The sequence below is a fragment of the Nothoprocta perdicaria genome, unplaced genomic scaffold, assembly GCF_003342845.1.
Source record: "Nothoprocta perdicaria isolate Ctin4 unplaced genomic scaffold, notPer1 scaffold_38, whole genome shotgun sequence".
Lineage (NCBI taxonomy): Eukaryota > Metazoa > Chordata > Aves > Tinamiformes > Tinamidae > Nothoprocta > Nothoprocta perdicaria.
The window spans coordinates 925,451-940,729 of NW_020455621.1; the positions used below are offsets into that span (position 1 = coordinate 925,451).

Here is a 15,279-nt window from a genome sequence, read left to right on the forward strand (position 1 = left end):
TTTTTTTTTTTTTTTTTTTTTTTTTATTTGGTTGTTGTTGTTTTTGTGTCTAGATTTCTCTGGCCTAGTCAGGGCCTTACCAAAGATTATTCATCCTATCAAGTACTGTTGAGTTTGACGCAGATTCTTCTGAAATTAATTCAATTTGCTGATTTTTGAAGTGAGAAAAACTCCCTCACAACTTGGCAAATCGGTTCCTTGCTGTGACTTTCTGAGTTACGGTGCTAAGGAGACTGCCAAATAAATCTTTTTTTCTTTTTCTTTTGTCTAGGTGATAGCTGGCCGGTTATTACTTTATCGTTATTACTTCAGTTTGCCTTATAAAATTTCATGTTGAGGTCACTACTTTAGAAAATCGGATTTGAAACGAGATGTGCTATCGTATGTCTGCTAAACTGTTGCTTTTGGATTTAACTTAATTTTGTTTCCGTAAACATAAAGGAGGTTCACTTCAAGCAGCAATGTTTAAATAGCCTAAGCAATTGCAGATTGAGTAGTAAAACCTAAAGGGAAAAGACAAAGCTAGTTAACATTTAATGAAATGTTTGCAGAAGATCAGAATGCATCAGTGAGAAAAACATCCAATTTAGCTTTTATTTTGATTTATTTTTGTGGAGAAGTAGACCAACACAGAGASCATATTTTAGAAAGTTTTATTTTTAAGAAATGTGATTTCATTGAAAATCAGCCTTTTTGGATAAAAATCGACCTTGTTTGAATGTTCCTTTTCATCTTTCATGATGATTTGCTCTTATATGCCTGCTGTGTGTGAATTCCTGAAAGAAAGAATCTTTACAAAAAGCTGTTCCTCAGTACACCAAAAATTGTTGCAGAAGTTCAAGCTGACCTCCCCTCCACTCCAGCAATAGCACACAGTGAATTGCTTCTGGGAAGCACTGGCATTTTAAGTTTTCATTTTCTTAAACATCAAGGCAGAAAAAGTAGTGATTTTTTTCAATGCAAGATTTAAAAAAAAAAAAAAAAGTTTTCTTTTTCCTTAAGAAAACTTGGATACTCCAGAACAGATACAGTCCAGCCATTACTTAGCAACTGTATTTGTTTTCTCTTTTGTGTCATTTATATTCCAACCTTGAATATTACAGGAATATATTAAATGTTGMAATTACATTTAATGTCTAATATTGATAATGTTTTAAATGAAATCATGTCAGATGTCAGCTATACCATAATTATTCTTAAGTAAATGATGGCAAGAAGGATCAGGGTATTTAAAATCTTGTCACTTCTGTCAGTACTGATAAAAGGATATGCTAGCAAGGCAGCTTCTAGAAAATAATCAGAAAACAAATTCAGCTCTTATTCCTGTTAGTCATTTGTTCAGTGGTCTCGCATTTCCTTGTCTCTGTTGCCACATTTTGTGGTAGTAACTGAATCCTTAACTATCCAAAACACTTTTAATGATGGAGAGATTGAACRAAACTGTGAGTGGAAAGTGATGTTGTGTTTGTGATGGCTATTCTTAAACTGGAAAAAAAAGAAGGAAGGGTTGATCTGTGGGTCAATTTGTCACACTTTATTAATGAAAGGTTTGTTTTTGCACAAACCAGCTTCCTGACAGCAGTGAAACTACTTGTGTGATGAGGTACCAAAACTCCAAAGGAGTGAGAGGTTCTGCCCTACCTTAATAGCTATTATAGCTGTGAATATTAATCCCATAGGTAACTACTATAGTGAAAAGGATCCAATGTCTGGCCCTGACATAAGCAAATAATAATTACCTTTACCCTCAATGTCAGTAGGCATTGTCCTCCCTTTTGCCAGGACTGAATGTGTTCTTGGTCTGTTTTTGTTAGCTGATACACAACCTCCATCATCCCATAGTCAGAGGAATCAGCATCTGCTGGTACCCAAATGAAATGTTGTGACTAGAGCTGTGGTGAAAGCCCTGGTATTGAATCCATACAAGACGAGCTTCCTTCACCGAGGGTTTTCTTTTTGTTATTACTAATGTGGAATTCCTGTCAGAGCCACTGAAAGCATTACTCGGTTTCAAAGAAGCCATAAATGATTGATGTTTCAGGTGTAAATTAGGCAAATATTTGATAATGATTGCGAATTTTGCTGTGACATTTGGGTGCAGTTAAGCCTGACATTTGCAAAATTTAGTGTGATTACAGCCAGGGGAACAGAAAAAAAAAGAAGCACACTCATCTGCCTTGGGWATGAGGGAGTTATGCACATTCCTCCTGCACAGTGCAGCCGAGGCAGCTCTATGAGGTGAAAAGATGCAGCGAGCAAAGGCACTTGGACCCAGATGGAAAAGATGGGGAAGGATGTGGTGACCCCATTTTCCTTCACCACAGCTCACACACCGGAGGACAACCGTGCCGGTTCAGATGAAGGGTCTGTTTGGCCAAATACCCTGTCTCCAGCATTGGCTCTGGAGGGAGAGTAGGAACAAGGCCAACTGTATGTAATATTTCTCCCCAAATATACCAAAACTTGCCAAGTGTCAGTGTAAGCAGTTTGTGGCAAGACTCTCAAACTAAACTGCCTTGTTGTTCCTTGATGTTCTGCAAAATACAGGTCTGTACCATCCTTTTTTTCCAAACTACAAATTTGTAGACAATTTCTGCTCCTAAAGTGTTCCACTGTGTTTGAAATAAACAGAAGATGTGTGGCGTGTCTGGTCAGCAGTGCAGACTGTCTCAGCACTCAGCTGATTTGCCCTTTTGTTGTTCTTTGACAGTTTGAGATGCTGACGGGGTCGTTGCCATTCCAGGGAAAAGACAGAAAGGAGACAATGGCTCTTATTCTCAAGTGAGTAGTGAAATCTGTTTCATTTTTCTAATGTTATCTGCACCCTTGGGGAAGGTGATGGGTCCTGGCTATATGAAGGATTGAAAATAATGATCAAAGCTGTCCACGGCGGGAATCTGGTAGGACAGGCACAGCTAATCCTCTGCCTGTGGAGCTACACTGGCCTTCAGAATAAATAGCAGAAAGTGAAATACTGAGAGAATCTTGCAGGAGAAATGAATCTTCCTGTCCTTCTAAAAGGCAGTTGTTACATGCACGCAAGTGAGAACAGTCAGATTTGTACCGGACAGCTTTTGTTGTTTTTGTTGCTTCCAGTGTTTTAAAACTCTTTCCTTTCAGATTTCCTATTTGCTTAGCATTCAGTGCATACCTAAGTGTTGCTAGATTTGAGATTAGTCTTTGCATAATACCACTTTTTTGGTCTGTAATAAAGAATTTTCAAGAGAAGAGTTTCCCTTCACTTCCCAATTCTTTCACATAGTTTTGTGTGTTTGATTTCCTCTTGATTCCCAAAGCTGAAAAGCTGAAAAAGTTTGCATAAGAAAATGACCTCTTTGGTTGAATCTTTTACAGCCTGTTTACAAGGTCTTGAGACTGATTAGATCCACATCCCGTGAATCCAGTGGTAAAACTTTCTGTGACATTTTCAAGATCAGGCCCTCAGTTTGTAATATGTTTGTGTAGTCATGCCTTTGGTGACCAAATGCGTTCATCTGCCTGTCTAAGTTACTGCAGCCCCACTTTCTAAGCCACAACGTGATGGAGAAAAATTTTGAAAAAATTATTTTCTTTTCAAGTGTTGTGTTCTTTCAGAGCCAAGCTGGGAATGCCACAGTTCTTGAGCATAGAAGCACAGAGTCTGCTGCGAGCCCTCTTCAAAAGGAACCCATCCAACAGATTAGGTATGAGCGTGCATTTGATCTGTGCATTTGTTCTGTGTGCTCTGGCTTGTAAGGTACTGATTGCTTCTCCCAGTTTATCTTCACTGATGGTTATCATTATAATGCAATAAATCTGAAGCATTACTAGAGAAAATAGCAAGGAGCACAGGCCAGCCGTTGGAATCCAGAGCTTGATATTAGCATGTATTAAATTTTTTCAGTGAAAAGGGAGGGTGAACCACTATTTACAGAGACTATAAAACAACTCCTTCATATAGTAATACAGAGAAGAGTTCTGKTTTTTTTTTTTTCAGTTCTATGTAACTTAGCTCTAATCTAAGCTGGGCAGAAAAAGGGAAGAATAGAGAGACCATTGTGTATTCTCCATTTCTTACCACATTACTATGCTGTCTCATTTGGTTTCCTGGGAACATTTTAATGGGTGTTCTTCTTTGTTACCCTAAGTGCATCATCTGCTCTCTTAGGAAGGGCGTGTTCACGTTCTTTAGTGATTTTATTTAAATGTGATCATCTGTTTTTGAAGGAGCAAGTGATTTGTTCTGCATCTGTCACACAACCAGTCATTAGGATAATTCCTCTGCCAAAACAGATTGCTGTTATATATATGATTGCTGGACATGCTTTGCTGTGTCAGTGCACGTACATGGACACCCGTTGCTTTAGAAGCTAAAATGAACTGAAAAAAATACCTTAGGAGAAGGAATAGAATAATTCTGTATATTCTGTCATAAGAAGTTAACTAACTGGTCCTGTTTAGGTACATMTTTGACTGACATTGTCATACATGGGAATTTTGGCATCCCATAAGTGGCTCTTCTTTTAGGGAACACCATAGATGGTCTCAGTATCGAGACTTGGGAAAAGCAATTTGCTGTTACCTCTTGCAACTGTTCATGCTTGTAAGGTGATTTCAGGTTGGAAGAGGTAAGGCTAGAAGCACAAAAATCAACTAGGAAATAATTAGTCCTAAGATGTGGAAGGAGCAGGAAGTGCGGGATCCCTGCCGCCCCTCCGGCGGCACCGCACGGAGGCAGTGCTGCTGAAGGCCTGCTCCGGGCTGCCTTTGATCCTCCTCTGTGCAGCAGGCACAGCCTCAGCAGTCTGGCAGGGTGCTTGACAGCCCCTTTCTGTCACCATGTGGCTGGGCAGCGGACCCTGTGATTTCCAAGATATCCCCATGCGCCTGCACAGGCCGCACACAAGATGGACGCCCCCCGCCATGGCCGAGGCCTCCTCGCTGCCCCTCTGCTGCTCTCGTAGCCCTGGCCGCTGCTGCGGGGCAGGCAGCGCATGGGCCGGAGGCTCTTCCAGCGCCTATATTTTGTATGGAGCAGCAGCAGGTGCCCAGGTGCCTTCTGAGGGATGGAGCGTTCCCAGAGGAGCGCAGGGCGCAGGCCAGGGGAAGGCCTTGCCCGGGGTTTCTGCTCCATCCAGCCACAGTGCTTGAAGCCTGATACTCCACAGGGCTGGTAGCACAAAAACACATTTTCTCAGTAGGTTCCAATTGCTGCCAAGCAATTTGCTTGGCATTACAGAAAATTAAAGTCTTGGGATTTCTGGGCTTAATCAACATTCAGGAGAATAAGATGCAGCGACAAATAAAAATGTTTCCACGCTTCCCCTCTCTACTCCCTGTGCTGTTTCCTGCCTTACTCTGTCTCTTGTGGCCTCCCACAGTCTGTTACTTGTGCAGAAGAGTGTTCCAGGAGAGCCCGTGGGATGTTCTCCATACAGATCATTAAAAGAAAGTTAGGTACTAGAACAGGGATTCAGTTGCTTAATTTTAAGAAGCGGTTGTAACAATCATGGTTATCATATTGTCTCCATTTTAAATGGAGAGCTGGTGAGGTTGAAGGTTTTAAACCTAAAGTTTGTTGAAAAACTGCAAAGACTGTCAGGAAGGAAGAGATTAATTACAACAGGAACTTCCAAGGCGGGGAATCTAAGAGCATAACAGAAGAGTAGAGCGTAACTTTTCAGGGACATCAATAAAGAGCTTATCTGTGATTTAACAGTCTAAGGATCGGTGTGAATTGTAATGAAAACAGGCTCGTTGGTAATGAAAATAAGAATACGTGAGTGGTTGGTCTGCCACAGTGCACATACTGCACTGAAGTCAGTAAATAAAAGGATCACTTTAGCTTTGTAGATTTTAGCGTTTTCTGGGAAAGGAATAATAGTTTGAAGTTAAAAGAAAAGAAGGCTTAGGCATCCTCCTTAGCCATCCAGATCTCTGGAAAGGATTGAAGCGTACTAAAATAAAAAGGCAGCGATGTTATGGATCAAACACTTTTTTTCCAATCATTTCTTGGAAGACTACAGATCTGGAAAGTATGTTTATTCCCAGAGGGTTTCTAACTCAGGCAAGATGAAAGACGTGAGTCTCAAAAAATTACGTTATTCTCACTGCCATTTTGTTTTTTCCCATTTTGGTATGATATTTTTATAAACAAAGGTAAAGTTTGAATATCTATTTTTAAATTTGTTTGGGAGCATTTCTTTGAAGCTTTGGCCTATCAGTAGAAAATAATGTTAGATACTGGATAGATAACTGGAGCAAGATACCCAGAAGATGCAGAGAAGGAATTTAGTAATCCAGTGTGTCTGTTTCTCCTTTTAAGTCTGTAGTATGGTTGTATTGCTCCAATCAAGTGCAACAAATTACAGATTTTGGAAATGCATTATTTTAAATTCTTAAAAGAATAATTTGAATACTTGGAGAAAAAAGGAGTAAACATTTTGGGAAGTGGCACAGTGAAGAATGTTGGGTTATCACAGTGTCAGTAACTTAGGCAACAAAAGGATCTAATTCTCATGTACACAAAGGCCTGCATCTATTCAAGTAGCTAAATGAACTTAATGATTTCAGAACTCCTTAACACTGCTGAGCAGTATTAAGGTACAGAAACTGCATAACTGACAATTCTGGACGAGAAAGTATGGGGCTCTTCAGCCTCTTCTGAGGCTGAAGCGATGATGTAATTGTATTCTCTTAAACTAAAAATCTGGAAACTCTTTCCACTCATTTTAAGTTCCCAAATAATTTTTAAAATTGTCCTGGATCCCTTTTCCCCTTTGTCCATTTGAAGGCTCACATTTTCCATAATGATCMAATAATCAAAAATTACAAATAAAACATTCTACTGCAATGCTTGCAGGCATTTTTATTTCAGGCATGAAACAATCTTAAGTAATCAAGTTCCACTTATTAACATGAGACTGCCTTGATATAAATCCTTGCACTCTATAATGCACTCCTTAATCTAGTGATTTGATCTCAAAGCATTATTTATCATTGTTTTTTCTTGAACCTTTGTGACACTATATATGATGTAGAAATACTTGCAGCCAGTAGGTTCTGATTGTACAGATTATTCTTTAAAGATAGGTTTGGTTACAAAATTGAAGTAAAAGTACAGTTCAAAAAAAATCTAGAGGAAACCTAGAGAAAAATGGAAAGTTTTGCTTTGTGGTCTGCCAACATAAAAGCTCTGAACTTGCTCCATGGTTCCAGATCAGCTCCTGTGTATTGGAAGTCCTTCACTCTTTGCAAAATTAGACTATTACCAACCTAAATGTCTGTAGTAGGTTAAGCTGACCAGAGTTGGAGTGGGGCCATGGCACTCCTAACAACATAGTGTTTCCATACTGCAGCTCTGAGGTGGCCTCAAGTCGGAAATGTACTTTTTTTCAARCAAATGCTCATGTGAACCACATGCAGCACTGCACACTGCAATCCTCGACTATCAGAAGCAGCTTAGGGTGGGCTTTTTCATTAGATCTGAGTTCTGTTTTTTGCTTGTTTGTTTGTTTTTGTCTTTTTATTGTAAAAAAAGGCATCAGCARTTATACTCAGCCTAGGGAATGCCACCAGTAATTTACAATCCCTGAAGCCTTTGTTCTTGTCCTTCTGGAATCAGTATAGTGATATGGCTTCATCCCTGTGTAGTAAGGAACAGTTACTGCACGTTACGAAGTTGCCAGTCACCACCACTGAACACAAGGCCTGTCCATCCCAGATATTTCTTCTCTAAAGAGTTATTCAGTATAATTCTCTGTATGCAGAGCAGTTGTGCATTGCTATATGTAGTAAGGATTTTAAACTTGGAAAAGTTATGCTAAGGAAGACAAAACAAGGCTTATTACTCTRTGACCATAAGCTTTGGCCACAGGTCTGCCTAGCTTAGTGCCCTATGACCTGCTGCTGTTGARTAGGAAGAGCAAGAAGAGCAGACATATGTGATACTTCACCTAAATTCTCTCAGTCATTAGCTGTTCACCCTGCATTCAGGAGGTTTCCTGAACCTTTTGTGGTTTGTGTTTCAGGCAGTCTTCAGCAGATTTCTTTTCCACAAACTTGTCCAGGCTCCCCCTGAACTCRTAAATGTTTTGCATCCATGTCATCTTTTTGCAAGGAATTCCATATGTTCAAAAGCTTTCTGTTGCACGGAGAAACATCGTTGGATGGTTCTGAATCTGATTCCTATCAATATTTTAATGAGCAATATTCTTTCAGTGGAAAAGGTGTGAAATCCCTATGCACCCATTCTGAACAATCACAATTATGTAAAACTACATCAATCATCTGTTTCCTGGTTGAAAAGCCCCAGCCTGCTCAGTCATTCCTCATATGGAAGTCATTTCATAACATTCCTTGTTGCTTTTCTATGGTTTTTGTCTCCAACTTTAATGTAGCCCTTTCTAGTTAACAAAATCAACTGTGTTTGCTGTCAAGCTGGAGATGTACCACAGACTTTGAGAGTGACATAGTGATGTTCTCCAGTTTGCCCTCTGTACTCTGAGATTGGATTTCCTGTTACGTTTCCACCAACCTGTCTGTCATAACCCACAGACCTCTGTCCTGAGGAGGGGTGGTCAACTCAAAGCCCATGAGTTGGTAGGCCAGGCTAGGCAGGTTTACCTTCATGTGCATCACTTGCATTTGTCTATACTAAAAGATTAACAGATGGAGAAGTAATCCAAAGAAAATTCCTTCTGAGTTATTCTCTGGTAGGCTTGACAGACAACCTGAATGTTGTGTTCACAAAGTGTTTGCTTTTCCTATCAGTTCCTCMGTAAATATTAAGCAGGCTGCAGGAAGCCGTTCCTGATGGGTGCGTTTTGACAAACATCGGAAATGTCTTGCACACAGGGAAAGCAGATGTCATCTTTTGTAAGAGATGGATTTGACAATTTTTAAACTGCTTGCAGTGTTGATCTTTGGGAAGTACAAATATTTTATACGAAAAGTTCAGTCCTGAGGTGCCAAGTGCTTATTGCAATGTGTTTGTTAGTCCTGGGTCCTTTGGGGATCAGGGATGCTCAGCATCCTTGTAATGAAGGCACTGGGCACCTTTCAGGAGCTGGCTGCAAAACTGCAGTGCAAAGCGTTTGCCTCCAGGTGTTATTTGTTCTACTGTAAAATGAAATATGCTATTAATAAAGGCAAATCAACCAAAAAATGGCACACTAAGTCATMTGTGACAGTTGTTGGGATTATTACCGAGCACCTGTTGGTGTCTGTTGTTTGCACTGAAGCAAAAAAGTCAACTAGCTGAAAGGAATAAAATAAAAAAAGAAAGGCAATCTGAAATGAAAACACAAGGCAAAAGTAATGARAGAATTAGATTCATTACTAGATTGCAAAAGAGTGTCACTAAAATTCCTATAGAATAATGCAAGAAGTATTAAACGGTATTGTCAGTGAAGCAGAAGCATCAATGATAGTGACAGTTTTGATACTAATAAAATATTGAAATGAGGAAACCTAAAACTCCGAGTTACTTCAAATCATTTGGAGCCTTTTGGTATTTTGAGCCTAAACTTACATGCAGTGCAGTTTTTCCTGCTCATGAGGAATGGGAGATTAGAAAGATTTCAAGTTAGGTCTGGRTAGAAGGTGTGTAGTTAGTGGCAGGAAGCAGCAATAACCTGCTGGAGGATTGGGAATTCTTCTGTTTGCTCCTAGCCTCACTAGCACTTGAGCTCCGCCACACTTGGATCTTATGTCTGACCTGAAACCTGCAGAGAGCAGCTAGTCAGACTTGTCACAAACCTCATTTAAAAAATAGTAGTTGGTACAGTTATGGTAATTGCAATGTTAAACAATGGTACTAGGTTTTTTGACTGAAAGAAATATTTAGATAGAGCTTTTGCTYTGTCAGAAAAAAAAATAGAGGATGAGGGAAGAAGTTTGGAGAAGCAAAGTCATGAAGCACTCTTTTCTAAGCATTCCTTTATTTGATTCTTCCATTCTCTTGTCAGGTGCTGGATTCGATGGAGTTGAAGAAATTAAACGTCACCCTTTCTTTGCTACCATAGACTGGAATGTAAGTGGAGCGACATTATTATTTTTTATTTTAAATTATGTTGCTTTTTTTTTGTTGTTAAAGGAAAGAAATAGAAAGCTGCTTTCAGCATTGCTAGTTTTTTTCTAGCTTCCTGTCTCAGTTTTGTCAATGGTCTGGTTTACCCAGTGCTACCTGAGCTCACAGTGTTGCAGAGCAGTGAGAGAACACTGCCGTGTTGCGGTGTCACGGGGAATGCAGAACAGTTGCTGCATTCACCTCTAATAAACGTGAACTATTGATTGGAAATAGGCAGCAAATTGGAAATAGGCAGCAAATTCTTCAAGCAAAAGAATTCCTGTAATATTTCAATTGCAGAGGAAAGCCAAGCTGAAGTACTGGGCTTGAAAGAGAGTCCAGAGGGAAGTAGCCTGATACTATGAGTCTCTCCATCTTCCAGCTTCTATGTTCTGTATTAAARTACTTCTCACTGGATCTAGCAAGCTAGGCTGAATGAGAGATCTGTGCTTTTAATGCTAGGTGCCTTCAGCAACCCTTTTCTGTAGCCCCACATCCTCTCATGTATGGCAGTAGCTCCGAGATGCTCCAGGACCACTAGTTGCACCCTTTTTCTAAACACACTGGACCTGGCTCCTGGAGCTGGGTGGCTATTTGCAGAACTGGAGTAGCAGGATGTACAGCAGGTTGTGCTACTTTGTGTCATAGGAATCAAAAATCCTCCCGTAAGGTAGCTTTATTGACCATCTCTTGTCACTTTTGGGCCTAATGACCATAGGCCAGTATCTGGGCCTTCCATTATTTTGTGATGGGTGTTACAGAAAAGCATAACATAGATGAATTTTCAGAACAGTGATTTTATATCACTGAGTATACAAGGCAGGCAGACATAACAGGAAATAGCAATTTCTCTTACAAGTGGCTGGAGTTTTATTGAGGTGACTCACTAATCTAACRAGAGCACTCAAAATTGGAAGAGCAAACATTTCATCAAATGTAAAAGGGTTCAAATAAGACTTGTCTGAYGTGGCTTGTAAAATGGTAAACAAGGATTTATTTTATTGCTATCAGTTACATCTCCTAAAGCTGCCCACAGAGATTAGCTAACTTTCATCCAGACTTGCAGTAAGTTAAATGTCCTCACTTTCAGTATCAGATTTGTTCATATCATTGTATTTTTAGACCAACCTGGAAGCAGATAGTTTTTGTTGTTGATCTGGGCATCTGCCAGCACATCAGAGCTCCTGTTTGCCAGATCCGTTAGAATTTTCTAGTCTACTTGTATCTGACCTAAGTTATGGTGTCTGTTTAATATTTGGACTGAATTCACTGAATTCATACTCACTGAATTCACATGAATGTTAATATAACAGATCTCATAAATGCAATTTTTACTGTGAATTCTAGTAAAACTTTAGGAATGTATATGACTGCCATTCTCAAACTGTGGCCTAGGATTTTGCAGTAAAACTAATTTCTCTGTGAAACCACGTTTTTTGGCAACCAGGGGGCTTGTAAAAAGGCCCACAGAATCATTTATTTTGGAAAGAAAATACGAATCTACTTTGAATTTAATGGTGTAATGACTCATAAGTAGGTTACAGAATGATAAAGTTGAGTCTGAGATTTTCCTTTACAACCCYGCTGATTTCCAGTCCCATTACATACATTCTGGAGTGCAGATTCTGTGTCATCGTCTGCTTCCTAATAATCGTAAGATTCTGTGTAAGGATTTCCCATTTATGAAAACATTAAATGGGAGGCAGCATCAGTTCTATAGACATTAGAAAAACAGTTTTTTTTGTTTTGTTTTGTTTTGTTTTTTTTTTTTTTTGTTTGTTTTGTTTTTGTTTTTGTTTTTGTTTTTGTTTTTCTCTTATTGTGTGTTTCCCTTTGACATCTCTGTAGTCCTCAGCTTTGTATTCAAAATAAATGCAGCTTAGGTCTACATCTTATATAAGTGGTGACCCTGGCAGCATGACAGAGTTTCTGCTGAATTTGCTAGTGGAGCAGTTCAGTAATGCAGCACAGAGAAATAAGGCTCTCAATCTTGGAAGTTCAGCAAGGTCCATTCTGGCCTGTGAGACCCTCGTGATCACCTTGCCCCGTGATATTTGGGGATTGCCTTGGCTTGATTCTTTCAGGAGTAACTTTATGCCTCTCCTAGGCAGGCTATATAAACCCCCATCATCTGAACAAGCTTTTCAGGTAGATTAGGGAAACATCTCTCAGGAAGAGACCAGGAATATGGGAACATGGGTTGGAGCCAGAGAGGGAGGTGGATTTAATGGCCCTCTGATGTCTCATGTGGTCCTGTAACTTTGCTGTAGAGCTGTAAAGACTAATTTCAGTTCTGTGTAATCGGTGCTTATTGCACTGTCTTGGGGACAAATGTGTCATTACTTCCCACATCGATTATCATCTTTGTAATAGATTTGTTCATTTAATCGTTATTTTACTGTCACTTATGGAGATCTYGGAAGGCCTGTGCAGTTACAGAAGCAATCTTGCATGAAATGCAGAGTGATGTGAACCCAGCCTTGGCCAGAGCTGAAGCCAAGACCTTGCCTTATGGTGATGATCCAGCCAACTGCTAGCAAGTTCTCCATGGACAGAAATAGAGCAGGGTCAGGGAACAGAAATGCCTCGGGCACGGATGTGCCTGGGTGGCAGGGTAAGAGTCCCAGGGACCCTCACGTTTTGCTTTTCAGCCAAACACATCTTCCATCAGCTTGCAGGCAGTCAGCAAACAACCACCGTGATGAGGCCAGTCATGAACGTTAATATATTTTATTCTATAATATATTAAACTCTCCGAGGGCAAGACACAAACTTTGTTGGAGAGCTTCTAAGCTGCCTTATAGACACGATTGTTGCAGCCATTATAGACACGATTGTTGCAGCTACCAGCAAGAAGCTTTATGGGCCTGTCCTGAAATTATCCTCCATCTAGAGCCTTGGATTGCCATGGATGCTAGCAGGGTTAGTGTCCTCTAGAAACTCAGTGCAAGAAAGGCCACTTGTTGAGCAAACTTTTGCTGCTGCGGAAGTAGCATGATACCCAGGGAACTAAYCACTGAGTTGCTTCAACTCAGTTTAAAAGAAGGTTCAAAAGGGAACTGGCAGCTGCTGCTTTCCGTGTGATGYCTGAACACCCCAGCAATATTCATTAGAATCACAGAGAGAAATGTGTACMTCACATCTCCCTCTCACAGTACTGCCAAAGCTGTCCCCCTTGGTTTGGGGTTAAGGATTGGTCATTGCCTTTATCACTGAAGCAAGTGATAAGCACTGATCCTGTTGGGGTCGTCTATTTCCCAGTCATTTCCCGTCTTTCCTTGTGTTAAAGCAGCCACAGCCAGACAGGGTGCCTGGTGGAGATGAGGGCAGCTCTCACAGTGCAAGCAACACACACAGYGTAAAGCAGAATCCTGCCACGATGCTGCAGTTGCTCATGGCAAGCACAGCAGTGCTGGCAACACGTGAGCACGGAACCTAAAGGCAATAGATGCAATCCTGGAAAAGAGAAGCATGGCCAGAGTGTCCTCCTCCCATCATTTTCTGCCTCATGGAGACAACTGCTTTGTGCAGTGTTCCAAGGTGCAGTTCTTCAGGGCAAGCCTGCAGGCACTCTACATTTAACTTTTATTATGTGAATAACACTAAAGTAACTATGCACAATCTGATTCAAATCGGCAAAATCGGAAAGTTTCAGTGCAGATTGCTTCATCTTTTTCCTGAATTGCCACAGCACTATGTGGATGTGTCTGAACTTCTGTCTCAATTCACTGCTCTGAGTTTGGCCCGTGGGCTACAGTAGGTTGCCCTTGACAGAATGTATGGGACGTGTATGGGATGCCCTTGGGACATATAGTCCCAAAGAGGCCCTGTGGAAGTTTAGCCATRAGAGAGAGTTTGAATCCCTCTTCAAGAAGGTAGAGGTGAGTCAGAGGGATCCCAGTGGAGGAAGAGGAGGATACAGTTTTCCCCTACAGCAAAGCTGAAAGTGCAGCTAGTTGTCCCCAAACCTGTGGTGACATGCCTCTGCTCACCCCAGCCACATCCCCTCTCCATCCTCACACCATCTCTGGCTCTTGTTTAACCCCAAGATGAACAAGTTCCTCAAGTTAAACCAATAGCAAGATAATCTTGTGAAAACTCTGGCTTATGGTGTGGCCACTGAATAATGACACTTGAATTCTGTCAAGTTGTGCATTGCAAGCTCTAGGGTAAGGTTGTTTTAGAGGAAGAAGTGTTGTGCCTCACCTCTAATTGTGCTGGTCTCTTGTATACGTTAGCTTGCTTTGCTGAGTTGTCTTTGGTTGCAGTGTTTCACTAAAGAAGAGCTGGGCTGGCRTGGGAAAGGCCAGAGGACACTGTGCTGCTTGTTCTTGTTCCTCAATAATTTTGTTTAGTTAGTTGATTCAAAAGCTTAGGAAAATGTTTATGGCAGTCTACCCCTTCCTGTTCCCACTCATCTGATCAGAAACATCAGAAATAATTCTTATCACTAATGGAAAAGGAAATAGAAAAGACTGTCGTTTCAGTTATGTTCAAGGTATGTTCCTTTCCCTCATACAGAAACATCCTTTGTTTCCATCCCCTCCCAGCAAAGCAGATCTGTGATTACACATCTTTAGGTGGCATGTGACTCGTGATGAATCTTCGGTCTCTCCTTAGTAGTGGAGGATGTGGCTTAGGGATGCGGAACACAAATGTGGCTCCAACAGCATCTAAGAAACTACAGATGAGGGAGGAGGAATTAAGAAGCCAGGAAGAATATGGTTGCAATAATCTGAAGGGAGTGCAGTTCCTGGATGATGTGTGATTCTAAAATGTTTTCCAGTTTTTGGACCTCACAGGATGAGGGGTGCATTGAATTCGGGGAGGAACCGTGCTGCTGTGTGCGGCAAAAGGAGCGCGGTTGTGTAGCAGGACAAGTAAAGGGAGGCTGGGGGCAAATCCATCTCTCAAGGTAAAATCCTGGCAATGGAAGAACCCTCAGAAGTTACTGAGTTCTCTTTTAAATTGGTGTGGACACAAAAATACATACACTAATTACTAGGTTGCTCCTTTTTGGTTGGTGAGGGACACTTCCTGCTTAAGATTGCAATTGGCTTTTAATTATTTGGAAGCCTGGCTTTCCATTGTGGCTCACAGCAATTATCCATTTCTTTTCCTCTCAGAAGATACGGAGCAGCTTTACGCAAGCAGGAACTTTTTATGATGAAATGGCCATTAATTATTGCAGCATCATTTCCAGTCTCRTCACTCCACTTTGCCAAGGAATC

The 15,279-nt window shown here is 40.8% G+C and overlaps 1 protein-coding gene across 1 annotated transcript in view; it reads left to right on the top strand.

The window, feature by feature from the left end:
* RPS6KA2 (ribosomal protein S6 kinase A2) overlaps positions 1-15,279 on the top strand; it is a 153,916-nt gene that overhangs the window by 104,923 nt on the left and 33,714 nt on the right. Inside the window, exons 9-11 of the mRNA XM_026044739.1 lie at positions 2,711-2,781; positions 3,595-3,683; positions 9,948-10,012. Coding sequence (XP_025900524.1) covers positions 2,711-2,781; positions 3,595-3,683; positions 9,948-10,012 — 225 coding nt within the window. The remainder of the gene's footprint in view (positions 1-2,710; positions 2,782-3,594; positions 3,684-9,947; positions 10,013-15,279) is intronic.